Source organism: Triturus cristatus, chromosome 11 (assembly GCF_964204655.1).
Source record: "Triturus cristatus chromosome 11, aTriCri1.1, whole genome shotgun sequence".
Lineage (NCBI taxonomy): Eukaryota > Metazoa > Chordata > Amphibia > Caudata > Salamandridae > Triturus > Triturus cristatus.
In genome coordinates this window covers 1,107,829,932-1,107,847,100 of record NC_140594.1, presented here as the reverse complement: position 1 = coordinate 1,107,847,100, position 17,169 = coordinate 1,107,829,932, and the positions used below count along the sequence as shown (strand labels likewise).

Genomic DNA, 17,169 nt, shown 5'->3' with positions numbered 1-17,169 from the left:
ACACCCATTGTCCAAAGGCAATGCGATGTGGATGAACTGGTCAAACAAATTTGCATACGCTTTTCCACCTCTCCCACTAATTCCATTAGTGGTCCGGAAGCTACAGCAGCATTCCCTAACCCTGGTAGCTCCAACATGGACCAGACAGCCGTGGTACACCACGCTGCTGTTACTCTGTGGTACCACACCAAAAGCTACGCCTCTCACCACGCCTACTAACCCAGAACCATGGAGAGATCAGGCACCCGGACCCAGCTCAACCTTGCGATCTGGCTCCTGAGGTCCTAGAATTTGGATACCTTAACCTTCCCCCTGATTGCATGAATATTATCAGGGAAGCTAGACGCCCTACTACTAGGGCGTGCTATGCAGCAAAGTGGAAAAGATTTGTTATTTACTGCCACAATAACACGATCAATCCTTTAACCCCTTCTGTGCCCCGCCCTTTCCCCGCCCTGTGCCGGGCTTTCTATTAGCGGGCGGAGTTCATGACGAGATGGTCTCGTCATGGGCACAGCGCAACCGCGGCCCATGACGAGACCATCTCGTCATGGGCACTGAAGGGGTTAAATGTATCCATACAACACATTATATGTTATTTACTCCATTTACAAAGGTGTAACCTAGCATATACCTCCATTCGGTTACACCTTGCTGCCATTGCTGCCTATTTACAGAACAGACAGCACCTCTCACTTTTCAAAGTACCTGCCATCAAAGCCTTTATGGAAGGTCTCAAAAGAGTAATTCCACCCAGAGTGCCACCCTCACCTGTTTGGAACTTGAATGTAGTTCTCACACGGTTAATGGGACCCCCTTTCGAACCATTACATAAGTGCGAGCTGCAATTCCTCACATGGAAGACAGCCTTCCTAGTGACCATCACTTCCCTCAGACGTGTTAGTGAAATACAGGCACTCACTATACAGGAACGTTTTCTTCAGATGCATCACAACAAGGTTGTACTCCGCACCAATCCCAAATTTCTACCCAAAGTCATTTCTCCATTCCATCTAAACCAGTCGGTAGAGTTACCAGTCTTTTTCTTGCAACCCCAAACAGTTGCGGAAAGAGCCTTACACACACTGGATGTTAAAAGGGCTTTACTTTACTACATCCAGAGAACACAACCTTTCAGGAAAACCAAACCGCTATTTGTTTCCTTTTCCCCACCACACAAAGGCAACCCTATTTCCAAATCGGGGATAGCTAGGTGGATTGTAAAATGCATACAGATTTGCTACCACAAAGCAAAACGAATGCTATCTGTTCCCCCTAACGCCCACTCTACAAGGAAGATAGGGGCTTCTATGGATTTCCTAGGGAGCATACCACTAGATGACATCTGCAAAGCAGCGACATGGTCAACACCACACACCTTCACAAAACATTGTGTAGATGTGCAAACCAAGGAACAAGCTAGTGTGGGCCAAGCTGTACTAAAAACACTGTTTCAGACAACTGCAACGGATGCCGGTGGTCGCCGCTAGGGTTGGGTACTGCTATATAATCTATGCACAGTGTATAATCTGCTGCTCCTATGCCTCGAACGGAATATGCTACTTACCAGTATGCATCTGTTCTTGGCATGTAGAGCTGCAGATCTATACACGCCCACCCGCCTCCCCGGCTACCTGTATCCGTTCCAGTCTTATCTTATTTAGATACAATACACATGGGTTTCTTTACTGTTACTACTACGCTCCATCTTTCCCTGCTGGCGAAAAACAATCTGAGGATGGAGCCGAAGTGCATGCGCAATACTAACCAGAGGTGGAGTCACCGACCTCGTGACTCCCAAAGACTTTCCAAGAGGAAAATCAAACTGCAAACATCCGGGCCCAACACCAGATGGCGATCTATGCACAGTGTATAGATCTGCAGCTCTACATGCCAAGAACAGATGCATACTGGTAAGTAGCATATTCCTTACTTTTCTACATTTTCTTCACATTGGCAAATTAAAGTCACATGGTTAAATTTGAAACTATGAATAACAGGAGCTAAGGCATGTTCCTCTGGTGTTAATTAACTGTTGAAAGGGTCATGAAGAGATACTTGGAGGCATTCTGCTCCTATGTCGGCGAAAGGCACTACTCATCTAACAGCCTACTTCGAAAGTGGACAAAAATCGAGAAATTCAGCTTTGCAGGAAAAAGCCAGTTCTCAATCATGTTTATCTTCATTAAATAGATATATATCCCTCTCTCCTCCCTGATGGAGCTTACAGAATGAAACATGGTGCAGTTTGTTCTCCCCTCTATGGGAGTTGTAGGAATATTCTGGCAATTCAGATTTTTGTTCTATGAAGATGTTCCTGAATTCCCGAGATTGAGATATTTCAGTATTCATCTGTTTAATGAAGTCTCCATGATAAATAGCTGGTGTTTAAGAGAGGCAACAATTTCTTATCTGTAGCATTAGGTTTGTGGCTGTGGACCATTCTAGCCTGGTGGTTGCAGTATGGCCTTTTTGCCTGCCAAAAACTAGATGATGAAATAATGGACAACACCCAAATAAAGCATTGTTTAAAGCTTCATAACTAAGGTTAGAGGTAAAAAACGGTTTCACTTGTGGTGGCTTATGGGAAAGGCAGATGGGCAGTGTGTAGAAAAGTGACTGCCGATGTTGGAAAAAGGTTTACTAATTTGTGTTTTTCTTATTGACAGGACCTCTTCCGTAGGGTGCGCAGTATTCTGAACAAGTTGACTCCACAGATGTTCCAGCAGCTGATGAAGCAGGTTACTGACCTTCCCATCGACACGGAGGAGCGACTGAAGGGGGTCATTGATTTGATATTTGAGAAGGCCATTTCTGAGCCAAATTTCTCTGTTGCCTATGCCAACATGTGCCGTTGCCTGATGGGAGTAAGTTAATTGGTTGCTTTGGTCAGAATAAGGCCATGTACTGATTTAATAGTAATATGTTCCCAGTGCACTTCATTTGGGTCATGTGCTACAAATTTAAGAGTAGTAATTGTTCTGTTTGTGAGAGGCATCGTTTTTGTCCAATGAGGGTTAAAATAAGGGCGGCGCAGTTTAGGAACTTGCACACTTTCTCCATTGTCATGTCTGTTATCTGTCTCATATTGGACTTTGTGTTGTGTAGTTGACACTAATTGGTAGGATCTGCATGTTTGTTAGACAAATACTTAGGATGAGGTGCCTATTCTGATTCCAAGCACCCACTTTGCCTAAAGACCAGCTAGCGCAGTGCTATCATAATCCACCCTAACCCTACCAGGGAGCAAATAGCTTCTGGCAACCACTGAAAATGACATCCCTCACTCGGGGATCATGGTAACAGATCAGAACTTTTCGCTCAGAGAAACATACAGAATACACGCTGGGACGTTTTCAATATATTTATTGAACCAACGTTATTTTTGTATAAAATACATGTGCTGCGATAATCAGACAGAAGCAGATGGAAGTGATTACGAGCACCAAAAGAGTAAATGGTAAATACAGGTTTGAGGCATGTAAGCTGTAGATCACCCTCTTATATACTCCTGCTATCTCGTGTTGGGTCCGGGTGTTTGCAATTTTTTTCTTCGAAGAAGTCTTTTCCCGTCATTAAGTAGGTCGACTCCATTGTTAGATTGTTTTTAGGTCTCGCCTGACCCAGCGCATGCGCTGGTCTGGCGAGACTTATTGAAAGGGCTCCAAAAAGTGCTACCAGGCCAGCCTAGAGCTACAGTACATGTGCAGGGGCGCGCACGCCACACTTTACCGCGATTACTTTCACCGCCGCTTTGATGTTTGATCGCGATCACTTTCGCGGCCGCTTTGCATAGCCAATAGGTCTCGCTTTTGGGACCTTATAAGTATTTAGTTATGCAACTGTTGCATGGCTAAACACTTGAAAGGCGAGACCTATTGGCTATGCCAATGCTTGTTTTTACCGCCATCGGGTTCGGACGTGAATTGCTGCACTCTGGTTCGACACTGTTTCTTCGGTTTTGCAGCGTGAATCTTTCTGGATTCACTATGCTGTGCATTATTCCGCGATCTGGTGGTTGGGTCCGGATTCGTAGTCTTTCCTTTTTTTTTTTTTTTTTTTTTTTTTTTTTTTCGTAGCCCAGGTGGGCGTCGACGTCCCACCATTTGGTGCACCTCTCGTGACGTAGTCGTGCTTCCTGCGGAAGTCCCACCTTTGGGGCGCCATCTTCAGATTCTTTTTTCCGCCGTTGGGTGTGGATCGTCATCGAGAAGCTCCAGGATTTCATTCGAAGGAAGGAGAAAACACGAGTTTCGTCGAGGAAAAAACAGCTGAGATAACAGAGGAATAAATTACATCCGGGACGCGAAGAAGGAAGAATTCCCAGGAATTTTCTTCGACGCCCTTCGAGGATGCGCACTCAGAGGCTCTGAGCGCAATGGACAAGACACCATTCAAATTCTGCCCTAACTGCCACCACAAGTTCGCGCAGAAGGACCAGCATCCGGTCTGCAACCTTTGCCTACCGATCGACCACCCGAGCAAGGACTGCAACGCCTGTTCAGCTTTCGCGCCGAAGACGCTCCGAGTGAGAGAACGCCAGAGAAGCGCTAACTTCAGCATGGAAGGCAAAGGTAAGGCCCCGTCGCTTTACGATCTGGGCCTCTCCACAGACTATGAGGACAACATCGCCGACGGACCCGACGTCTTAACGGTCACAGAGACCGATACGAAAACGCCTGATGAGGTAAGAGAATCGTCGAGTTCAAAACCCCCGAAAGGGCCTCGAAGCCGAGACAGACTCTAGAAAATCCGAGTCAAAGTCCTCGAAAGGAGCACCGGCGCCGAAAATTTCGACGACCAAGGGTGGGATCCATGGACAAAAGGCCGAGCGGATCCTGCGAGAAGGACTCCCTGGTGCCGAAAGACGCCGAAAGGCTGAGTTCGTCGAAAGCAGCCCACAAAGCAGGGCGTTCGACGCAGAAAGACAGGCCAGCGTCGACGCAAGCTCCGTCAAAGAGCCGCGGTAGACGTCGAAAGCATCTCCGAAATGGAGAAGAAGAAGAGAAGGCTCGAAGCGGAGATGGAGAGCATCCTTCAGAGGAAGAAGGCGTTCTACGCCAAATTGAAAGAATTCCGAATTCCAACGACGTCGTCAAGATCGAGGAGCAGGACGAATTCTACGCCGAAGGGCTGCCGAGAGATCCTGAGGAGGAGGAAGAAGGTACCTACTATGAAGGCGAAGACTAGGAGGCCGACCAGCAGTCGTTCTACGGCTCGGCGACATCAACCACTCACGAACTGGATTGGCAAGATATCGACGCCGAAAATCCCTAAGAGCCCGTGGACACGTATCCTTCGAGGCCTTCGCCGCCAGACGACATCGGGGTGTATAATATGGTCGTCAGGAGTGCTGCAGCAGCCTTTGGGGTAAAACTGGACGAGGAGAAGCCGAAAGCGGATTTCCTCCTCGAGACCCTGCTCCCCATTCAGACGAGGAGCCAGTTCCTTCCCATGCTCCAAAGCGTAATGAACCAGGGGAAGGAAGCCTTTAAGGAGCCAGCAACATGCCGGTCCATCACGCCCAGGACGGAAAGAGAAATACAAGCACTCCTCCCTGGACCCGCCTTACATCAAGGGAGCGGTCACTGCCGACTCCATCATCGCTTCCACGGCCAGGAGAAGGGCCAACGTGCCAGCGACCTCGGGGCCACCCCCCGATAAGGAAAGCAGGAGAATGGACCTCACTGGAAGGAAGGTCGAAAGGAACGCGGCGATGCACTGGCGCATGGCGAACTCCAATGTGCTTCTCAATCGACACCAGTACCAGCACTGGGACGAGATGGGGGAGTTAGTCAAACACCTCCCTGAAGAGTACCGCCAAAGAGCATCCCACCTTGTAGAAGAAGGTAAAAACATAGCCAACTCATGCATTAAAACTGCATTGGACGGGGTGGAAAGTTCCAGCAGATTAATGGCCATTGGGATCACCGAACGAAGACAGGCCTGGCTGAGAATCTCTGGATTCAAACAGGAGGTGCAGAGCAACATATTAAGCACCCCTTTCAACGGGGAAACACTGTTCGGGGCGACAGTGGACGAAAAACTCACACAGCTGAAGAAAGAGAACGAGACGGCAAGGTCCATGGGGGCCCTACAGTTCAGGGGGATGAGAAGAGGCACTACAACTAGAAGACCCTACAGTAGAGGGGGTAACCAGCAGGGAACATCGCACCAGACGTGACAGCAGGGTGAAAGTCACGGCCAGCAAGGTCAGCAAAAAGAAAACTGGCAGTACCAGCCAAGGGGCCAGTCCTTTCGCGGGAGGGGAAACGGACGTGGCCAAAGGAGACGAGGGAGTGACCAACCCTCATCGAAGTGACTCGGCACGCATGGGGACGCTCACCCCCAACATACCCCCAGGGGTGAGGCGCAATGCAAAAACAAGAAGGGGGGGAGGAGACCCAATCGCCTATGAACATCCAACACCTGTAGGTGGAAGGCTGGGCCTCTACCTACAGGAATGGCAACGTATAACCACGGACAAGTGGATACTGAACGTCATACAACACGGTTACTGCGTGGACTTGGAGGTGACGCCTCCAAACAGAAAACCAAGACGAAGGCAACGCTCCGGTCAGGAGCTTGCTCAACTCAGAGGAAACACTGAAGCTGCTCGAAAAGAGAGCCATCGAGCCAGTGCCTTACAAGGAAAGGAACAAAGGGGTCTACTCGAACTACTTCGTGGTACCAAAAGTAGACGGAAATCTCAGACCCATCCTGGATCTGCGATACCTAAACAAATACATCAGAACACAAAAGTTCAAAATGACATCACTACAGGAGGTGCTGCCCCAAATAAGGGACGGAGACTTCATGTCCACCGTGGACCTCAAGGATGCCTACCTGCACATCCCAATAAACAGAAGGCACAAAAGACTTTTAAGATTCAGCATCAACCAGGACCATTACCAATTCACGACCCTGGCCTTCGGGCTAAAATCAGCACCAAGGGTATTCACGAAATGCCTGTCGTCAGTCGCAGCATACCTACGAAGGAAGGGGATTCATGTGTACCCTTACCTAGACGACTGGCTGATCAAAGCAAACACCCACGAAAAGTGCGAGAAACACGCAGCGCAGGTGACAAAGACACTGACGAACCTGGGGTTCTCCATACACTGGGGGAAGTCATCAATGAAGCTGGAACAGGTGAAGATTTTCCTGGGAGCAAAAATCAACACCATAGACAAGACGGTCGTGCCCAGCGACAGGAGAGCAGAAGCCCTACTGAGAGACGAGCCTCTACCAGAAGGGGCGAGTTCTGACAGTGAGAACAGTGAGCAAGATCATGGGGATGATGGCGTCATGTATCCACCTGGTCCCAAATGTACGACTTCACATGAGACCATTCCAAGAATGGCTACAACAGCAATGGGCACAGGCAAGCGGAAGTTGGGAAGATCTAGTGGTTGTTACGCACGCAGTGCAGGAAGAGAACTTGGTGGGACAGGGACAACATAACTACAGGGAAAAGCCTGGCACCACCAAGCCCAACTGTGACCATCACCACGGACGCATCTCAAAGGGGATGGGGAGCACACATGGACCAACTCAGAGTGAGGGGTCTGTGGGCTCCGGCAGAAGCGGTGAGACATATCAATTACCTGGAATTGAAGACTGTCCTGCTAGCCCTGAAGGCATTCCAGAAGCACCTGTACAACCAGAGAGTGTTGATTCAAACGGACAACACCACAACCATGTTTTATATCAACAAACAGCGTGGGACACAGTCGTTCCCCCTTTCCACTCTGGCATAGGAGATTTGGAGATGGGCCATACCTCTCAAGATAGACCTGCTAGCGATTCACCTACCAGGGAAGGACAATGTGGAGGCAGACTGGCTAAGCAGGCAGACCTCAGCTTCACACGAGTGGGTGCTCAATGGGCACGAAACGCAGAAGCTTTTCCAGAAATGGGGAACTCCCACAATAGACCTATTTGCAACACGCCAGAATGCAAAATGCCGAAGCTTCGCGTCCAGGCAACCAGATCAGCAATCCCAAGGGAATGCCCTATGGATAAGCTGGTCAAGGACATTTGCCTATGCTTTTCCGCCGATACCACTGTTACACAGGGTGCTCTAGAAATGCAGAACCAGCAACATGACACTGATACTGGTGGCACCACAGTGGGCAAGGCAGACTTGGTTCTCCCAAATTCTAGAAATGGCTCAAGAGAATCCCCACAGATTCACAAGAAGAAAGGACCTGCTCTCCATGCAGAACGGAGAGGTTCTACATCCAGAGCCAGAAAGCCTCAGCCTGGCGGCATGGCTCCTGAAGAGTTAGAATTTGCGGACCTCAGATTGCCTGCAAGCACTATGCGAGTGCTGCGAGAGGCAAGAAGACCAACTACACGCAAATGCTATAGTGCAAAATGGAAAAGATTTACAATATGGTGTGGCAAAAAAGGCCTACAGAATAAAATGACAAAGGACTCAACAGTGCTGAGATACCTCACGTACCTTCTGAAAAGTAACTTATGCTCCACCTCCCTAAGGGTACACCTAGCGGCGATAGTAGCCTACACAAGAGGGGAGAAGGGTGGAAGTTTCGGTTCGAGGCATATGAGCTGCAGATTGTACACTTAGCATAGATCGCCATCTGGTGTTGGGCCCGGATGTTTGCAGTTTGTTTTTGTTCTTTGGACAGTCTTTGGAAGTCACGAGTTCGGTGACTCCTCCTTCGGTCCGTACTGCGCATGGGCTTCGGCTCCATCCTCAGATTGTTTCTTTCCGCCATCGGGCTCGGATGTGATACTTCGTGCTCCGGCTTCGAACTTCTACGGTTCCAGCCTCGACGGAAAATCCTCGTTCTTCGAGTTTCTTCATCATCCTCTTCATCTCTCGAAGCGGCACTTTTCTCTATCCCGTACATCGGCACCGGCCTTCGGGCCCTCCTCGACTCCGGACCCGGCCGATGGAAAGGACTCCGTTCAAAAAGTGCACAAAATGTGGGTCTAAATTTCCCCACACCGACCTCCATCAGGTGTGTAACCTTTGCCTCTCTCCAGAACACGAGGCTAGAGACTGCCCCGCCTGTAAGTCTTTTCGATCAAAAAAGACCATCCGGGATCGAAGAGCTCGACGCACCATGGCGCACTCATCGTCGGCTCCACCGGACATCTTCGGAGACGACGCCGAAGCTTCGGGGCAACTACACACAGAGTAGGAGGACGACGTCGTCAGCGCTTCCGACGCCGACGACTCCGACGTGGAGGACATCACACCGGCGCAGCGGGTCGTGAGTGCTGTACCCCCTCCCACCCCCGCGCCCAAAACAAAAGAGACTCCGGTTACACCCTCGCCTGCAGGCCTGGGCAAAACCAAGCACACAGCTTCTATCACCCCACCTTCGGGCCCGGTGTCGAAGCCTCACAAGTCTCACGGCAGCTCGGGCTCGAGCCAGCCGACGCCTGGTGCCGAAAAACACCCTCCGGCACCGAAAAAAGTGATACCCAGCTCGACTCCGAAGCCACCGGTGCCGAAGCCTGGACTCTCGGTGCCGACAAAACATAAACACAAATCTGTCGGCACCGACGCTCCGGTGCCGAAAACTCCTTCGACGCCGAAAAAACCGGAGGTTCCAAAAAAGCATGGCGCACAGAAACCATCGAAACCCTCGGCTCCGAAAACATCGGTGCCAGCGGACGATTCGGCGCCACTGGATCTCTTTACACCAGACCCTTTGCAAAAGACTCTATTTAAAGATCCAAAGACTGGGCTATTGACTTTAGTTGTCAAGAAAAGACGTCTTGACACACCGGCTCCTCCTCCCCCGCCCAAGCGGAAGGACTCTGCTACTTCTCCTCTCAGAGTGCCCTCCCTACTACCACCTCCTCCTCCTCCACCCCCTCCCCCTCCCAGGTCTCCACCACCCTTACCTCATCACTCCCCGACCCCGTCCCCAGATCCGGATGACGGGGATCCAGATTATGACCCGGCGGATGCCCCAATGGACCCCACTCCACCGGGGACCCCAGACCCATGGGAAGACTACCACAACCCTGACATACCGGATATGCCTCAGGACGACCTATACCCATCCAGGCAGTCTCCTCCAGAGGACTCCTTAGGGTTTCATCACTTAGTGCAGAGAGCAGCACACTACCATGGGGTGGACATGCATAGCGAACCAGTGGAAGACGACTTTCTACTGGACACATTTGACATTCAGGACAAGTCCACGTCTATCTTGCCCATGCTTAAGGGTGTCACCAAGCATGCTGCAGAGGTGTTCAAAGACCCTGTCAGGGCCAGGGTATTGAACCCTAGAATAGAAAAAAAGTACAAGGCGGCACCCACAGACCCTGCATACATTAAGGGCCCTGCTCCCTTAGATTCCCTAGTTGTGTCCACAGCTAGAAAGCGGGCTAGCTCCCAGTCCTCAGGAGAAGCCCCACCGCCAGATAAGGAATCCAAACTTCTAGACGCGTCTGGCAAACGCACCGCCTCCCAAGCTGCAAACATGTGGCGCATTGCAAATACACAAGCGCTACTTGCGCGCTATGACAGAGCACACTACGACGAGCTTGAGGCTCTTATGCAGCACCTCCCCGAAAAACGCAAGGCTCATGACCTCATACAGGAGGGTAAACTAATTACAAACACCTCCATTAAGTGTGCCCTCGATGCAGCCGACACTGCTTCTAGAGCCATCAATACCAGTGTCCTGCTTCGTCGTCATGCCTGGCTCAGGATCTCAGGATTCAAGCCTGAAGTCCAGGCATCCATACTAAATCACCCCTTTGACCAACAAACTCTCTTTGGCCCAAAGGTGGACGAAGCATTAGAAAAGATGAAAGAGGACACAGACACAGCAAAGTCTATGGGGGCACTACAATCACAGGCCCCTAAACGCTCCTTTCGACGCTCATCCTTTCGTAGCACAGGCAGAGGCTACTCCACCGATAGCGCCTCTACCTCCTACAAGTCCCCTCCTCAAAATACCTTCTCAAAGGGCTACCAAAGGGGTGGATACAGGGGCAACAACAATAAGGGCAGGGGCAAAACTAACACCACCCGTTCTGCCACCCCGCCCGCACAATATCTTCCCTCCGCTCCCCCAGACCATCCCACTCCGGTCGGGGGCAGACTGCAACACTTTATCCACGCCTGGGAGTCCGTAACATCGGACAAATGGGTGACCCAAATTATTCGGTCAGGGTACTGTCTCGAGCTAACATCTACCCCACCCAATATCCCACCAAGGCACCGTCCAATGTCTCAGGAACATTCCACACTGCCCAAACAGGAGGTGCTCTCCCTCCTCCAAAAACACGCTATAGAGCAGGTCCCAGTCAATCAGCAAAATCTAGGGGTCTACTCTCTGTATTTTCTAATACCGAAAAAAGACGGGACCCTGAGGCCCATTCTAGACCTCCGGCCTCTAAATGCATACATACATTCAGACCATTTCCACATGGTCACCCTACAACAAGTCCTCCCGCTCCTCTGTCAGGGAGACTTTCTCACTACCTTGGATCTGAAAGACGCATACTTTCACATTCCAATACACCCTTCTCACAGGAAGTACCTCAGGTTTGTGGTGGACGGTCTGCATTACCAATTCACAGTTCTCCCCTTCGGGGGTCACCACCGCACCACGGGTGTTTACCAAATGCCTAGCGGTAGTAGCAGCACACCTCAGACGTCAGCATATTCACGTCTTCCCTTACTTAGACGACTGGCTGATAAAAGCCGCGTCCTACGACCAATGTGTGCAACATACAAACAGCACCATCCAACTGCTCCACCAGCTAGGCTTCACGGTGAACTACCAAAAGTCCCACCTCGTACCATCTCGCACAAAGCAATATCTCGGGGCCACTATAGACACCTCCAAAGGTATAGCCTATCTCAACGCAGCCAGGATCGCACGCATACAAGCCTTGCGCCAAACATTCATTACTCAGCACTCTCTCCCAGCGAGAGTGTTTATGAAGCGAATAGGGATGATGGCATCTTGCATTTTCATAGTGCCCCATGCAAGACTCCACATGCGTCCACTCCAAGAGTGCCTAGCACAACAGTGGAACCAGGCCCAAGGACAGCTGATGGATCTGGTGTTGGTGGACGGCCGCACCCATCACTCTCTGCAGTGGTGGAACACCACAAACCTTTCCAAAGGGCGGCCGTTCCTGGACCCGGTTCCTCAGGTGATTCTAACAGCGGACGCATCGCTCTCCGGCTGGGGAGCGCACCTCCTACACCTCACAATGCAAGGTCTATGGACGCCACAGCAAAAGTCGCTCCACATCAACCATCTGGAGCTCTTGGCGATCTTTCTAGCCCTAAAATCCTTTCAAAAACAGATTTCAGCCAAAGCAGTCCTCATTCGCACAGACAATATGACTGCAATGTATTGTATTCAAAAACAGGGGGGGGACACACTCTCCCCAGCTCTCCCGCTTAGCCCAGAGCATATGGAGATGGGCAATTCCACAAAACATCTTTCTCCTGGCACAGCACGTCCCAGGCATACAAAACACCATGGCAGATCTGCTCAGCAGACAAACTCAACTACACGAATGGGAACTGCATCCACAAGTTCTTCGCCCATTCTTCCACAAGTGGGGGCATCCTCAGATAGACCTCTTCGCCACCCACGAAAACAAAAAATGCCCAAGCTTCGCCGCCAGATACCCACACCCATTGTCCAAAGGCAATGCGATATGGATGAACTGGTCAGGCAGATTTGCATACGCCTTTCCACCTCTCCCACTAATTCCATTAGTGGTCAGGAAACTGCAACAGCACTCCCTCACGCTCATTCTGGTAGCCCCAACATGGGCCAGGCAGCCGTGGTACACCACACTTTTACAACTATCAGTGGTACCACACCAAAAACTGCACCTGTCCCCATGCCTCCTAACTCAGAACCATGGAGAAATCAGACACCCGGACCCAGAGCAGCTCAACCTTGCGATCTGGCTCCTGAAATCTTAGAATTTGTATGGAATCTAAATGTAGTTCTTACAAGGCTAATGGGTCCGCCCTTCGAACCACTGCATAAATGCGAGCTACAGTTCCTCACCTGGAAAACCGCTTTTCTAGTGGCCATCACTTCCCTTAGAAGGGTGAGTGAAATACAAGCGTTCACTATACAGGAACCCTTCTTAAAAATACATCACAGCAAAGTGATACTTCGTACAAATCCAAAGTTTCTGCCCAAGGTCATTTCCCCCTTCCATCTCAATCAATCGGTGGAATTACCTGTTTTTTTCTCGCAACCTCAATCTGTTGCGGAAAGGGCTCTACATACACTTGATGTTAAGATGGCTTTACTGTACTACATACAGAGAACGCAACCTTTCAGGAAAACTAAACAATTGTTTGTTTCCTTCTCTCCACCGCATAAAGGCAACCCCATCTCTAAATCAGGGATAGCTAGGTGGATTGTAAAGTGCATACAAATTTGCTATCAAAAGGCAAAAAGAACATTATCTGTTCCACCTAAAGCCCACTCTACTAGAAAGTTAGGGGCTTCCATGGCTTGTCTAGGGAACATACCCTTAGATGACATCTGCAAAGCAGCCACATGGTCAACACCGCACACCTTCACAAAACATTACTGTGTAGATGTGCATTCCAAGCAGCAAGCTAGTGTGGGCCAGGCTGTACTAAAGACACTTTTTCAAACCACTGCAACGGATACCGGTGGTCGCCGCTAAGGTTGGGTACTGCTATATAATCTATGCTAAGTGTACAATCTGCAGCTCATATGCCTCGAACGGAATATGCTACTTACCAGTATGCATCTGTTCTTGGCATGTAGAGCTGCAGAGTTGTACACGCCCACCCGCCTCCCCGGCTACCTGTATCCGTTCCAGTCTATCTTATTTAGATACAACACACATGGGTTTCTCACTGTTATTACTACGCTCCATCATTTCCCTGCTGGCGAAAAACAATCTGAGGATGGAGCCGAAGCCCATGCGCAGTACGGACCGAAGGAGGAGTCACCGAACTCGTGACTTCCAAAGACTGTCCAAAGAACAAAAACAAACTGCAAACATCCGGGCCCAACACCAGATGGCGATCTATGCAAAGTGTACAACTCTGCAGCTCTACATGCCAAGAACAGATGCATACTGGTAAGTAGCATATTCCTTATCTGTTCCTCCTAAAGCCCACTCTACACGAAAGATAGGGGCTTCCATGGCATTCTTAGGGAACATCCCATTAGATGATATCTGCAAAACAGCAACATGGTCAACACCGCACACTTTCACCAAACACTATTGTGTAGATGTGCAAACTAAGCAACAAGCTAGTGTGGGCCAGGCTGTACTCAAAACGTTATTTCAAACCACTGCAACAGATACGGTTGGTCGCCGCTAACGGTGGGTACTGCTATATAATATATGCACAAGTGTGTAATCTGCAGCTCATATGCCTCGAACGGAATATGCTACTTACCAGTATGCATCTGTTCTTGGCATGTAGAGCTGCAGATCTACACACGCCCACCCGCCTCCCCGGCTACCTTTATCTGTTCCAGTATTATCTTACTTGGATACAACACACATGGGCATCTTTCCTGTTTCTTACTAAGCTCCATCTTTTCCCTGCTGGCGAAAAAAAAAAAAGAGGATGGAGCCGATGCCCATGCGCCCTATGGTCCAAAGGAGTCGCATACCTCATGACTTCGAAAGACTTTCCAACACAAAAACAAGTGCAAACATCCGGGCCCTACACCAGATGGTGATCTATGCAGTGTGTAGATCTGCAGCTCTACATGCCAAGAACAGATGCATAGTGGTAAGTAGCATATCCCTTCTTGGCATGTACAGCTGTAGATGCACATGCGCCCACTCGCCTCCCCGGGTACCTGTAGCTGCTGCAGTTCTCTTTAGTATACATACATAAGCATGGGCATCTATTCTAATCTTACTAACTCAATTCTGACCCTCTGCGGGGAAAACAATCGAACAATGTAGTCGATGCCCTTGCACACTCAACGAAAGACTTCTTCGAAGAAAATAAACTGCACCCAACACTAGATGGCAGGAGTATGCAAAGCATGTGACTCTATATCTGTACATGCCAAGCACAGATGTTTACTGGGTAATTAACATTTTCCTTCTACCATGGTGCCAAGACAATGCATATATGCAGGCATATAATACAAGATAGTAATCGGGCATGTTCGAGGCATGTGGGCTGCTGAATTCATATCTGTGCATAGATCGCCGCCTAGTGTTGGGTCCGGATGATTGCACATTGTTGTCCTGGAAGAGTCTTCGAAGTATCACGAGATAGGTGGCTCCTCCCCTGGACTATAGTGCGCATGGGCATCCTCTCCATCCTTAGATTGTTTTTTTCCGCCATTGGGTTCGGATGTGACTATCTTAGCTCAACTTAGGAATACTTATTCTTAGGCCAAAAGGCCTTTAGTTTTCGTCGGTACAGTTACCGTTCGGTGTCTACTACTAGCTTTAGTGCTCCACACCCTCTTCCGACTTTCGTACCGAATTGGTCCAAACTTCGAAGCTTGATCGACGATGGAATCGAGGACTCCGTTCAAGAGGTGTCCGTTATGCCACGCCAAGTACCCTCATATCGACGTCCACCCAGTCTGTAATGTCTCTCGCCGGATCACGACGAATCGAAATGCATGGCCTGTGCACGGTTCCGATCCAAGAAGACTCTGCAGAACCGACGGGCAGCGAGGCTCGAGGCGCAGCAAGCAGCGCCCGCACCCACCAACATATTCAGTGACGAGGACGCCAAGAGCGTGGAAGAAGTCTCTAGCCCCGCTTCAGAACATGATTCCCGATCGGACGACGATGATGAAGTGATCTTTCGACGTGAAGAAACCGTCGATGAGGTAGGAGACTTCGGGGCCGAAGAGGACAGCTCTCCCGAAGAGCTAGGCCAATCCGTCGAAACGGAGGCCGAAACTGTACGTCGTCATCAGGCTCCGGTCGAGGGATCGCCTTCGGGCCTTACCCAAGATCAAATACATGGTTCCTATCCACTGCCCCGACGCCGAAAAAAGTCGTCTGCTCCGACCGCGTACAAAGGGACTTCGGCGCCGAGCTCACAGCAGCAGATGCGGTCGACACACAGAAAAAGCACGCCCTCGGGCACCACAAGGCACTGAGACCTTCGGTGCCGACACCGAAGGCCGTAACCTCCGCAGTCAAAATGGCCGCCCCGGCTACGTCGACGCCTAAAGCACCGATGCCGAATAAGTCCTCGACTACGTCGACTGTCGATGCATCCCTTCAGGCCAGTGACCCGCCTCCGACAAAAAAGTCGGGGCCGGCCTCGACGTCTACTACCAAGATGCCCACCAAACCACCATCTGCGTTCGCTGTGCAGCAGGTCTCTGCATCTCTACAACGCATCCGTGACCGGGCAGCCCTTCACTCTATCTCGGGTCTCGACACTACCTCACCCTGTAGAGTGCACTCGGAGCCCACCAACATTACATTTGGGCTGCCACCGACATCGGCACCGAAACTATTTCAAATTCGGACAAGTGTCCTCCACACACAGTGTACCACCTCTGGCCTAACAGAACAAGACTCTTCGGACCACAATTTATCGACGCCGACACTGACAGGTTAATGCTCCACAAGCGCAAAATAACGCCAGTCAGGGAAGAGGAGCCATACAAAATTCCTCTTAAACGCAAGCTGCCAGCGGAGCAGGAACCAGTGCTACAAGAACACTTCCAACCCTTCCACTTAGATCCGCAGTCCTTTTCTCCTACCCCTTCCGAATCGGACGCAATGCAGGACTATGGCGGGGAGGATACCATCTACCCCGGGGACGTAGATCCCGATTAACAACTACAAGACCCTGATCAGGCGTGGGATGATCCCACAGACCAAAGTGTCGCGCCACATACTCAAGATGCGCAACTCTACAACGTAAAAACGTCTCCTACAGAGGACACTGCTGCATTTAATGCCCTCATCGAACGGGCTGCTGCTCATCCTGGGGTGGATCTACATTCTGACGCCATTGAGGAAGACTTCCTGCTTGACACTTTCGCATCTTCAGAAAGAACTGTCAAAACTCTGCCCATGTTAAAAGGGGTTCTCAAACCTGCCAAAGACATTTTCAAGGACACCACAAGAGCCCGAGTGTTAAACCCCAGGATTGAAAAGAAATATAAGCCTACACCCGGTGACCCTAAATACATTAGGGGTCAG

The 17,169-nt window shown here is 50.2% G+C and overlaps 1 protein-coding gene across 13 annotated transcripts in view; it reads left to right on the top strand.

Annotated features, from left to right (window-relative positions):
* LOC146786091 (eukaryotic translation initiation factor 4 gamma 1-like) overlaps positions 1-17,169 on the top strand; it is a 1,219,153-nt gene that overhangs the window by 773,233 nt on the left and 428,751 nt on the right. For all 13 annotated transcript variants that reach the window (XM_085635575.1, XM_085635572.1, XM_085635570.1 and 10 more), the window contains one exon: positions 2,670-2,867. In XM_085635575.1, coding sequence (XP_085491701.1) covers positions 2,670-2,867 — 198 coding nt within the window. The remainder of the gene's footprint in view (positions 1-2,669; positions 2,868-17,169) is intronic.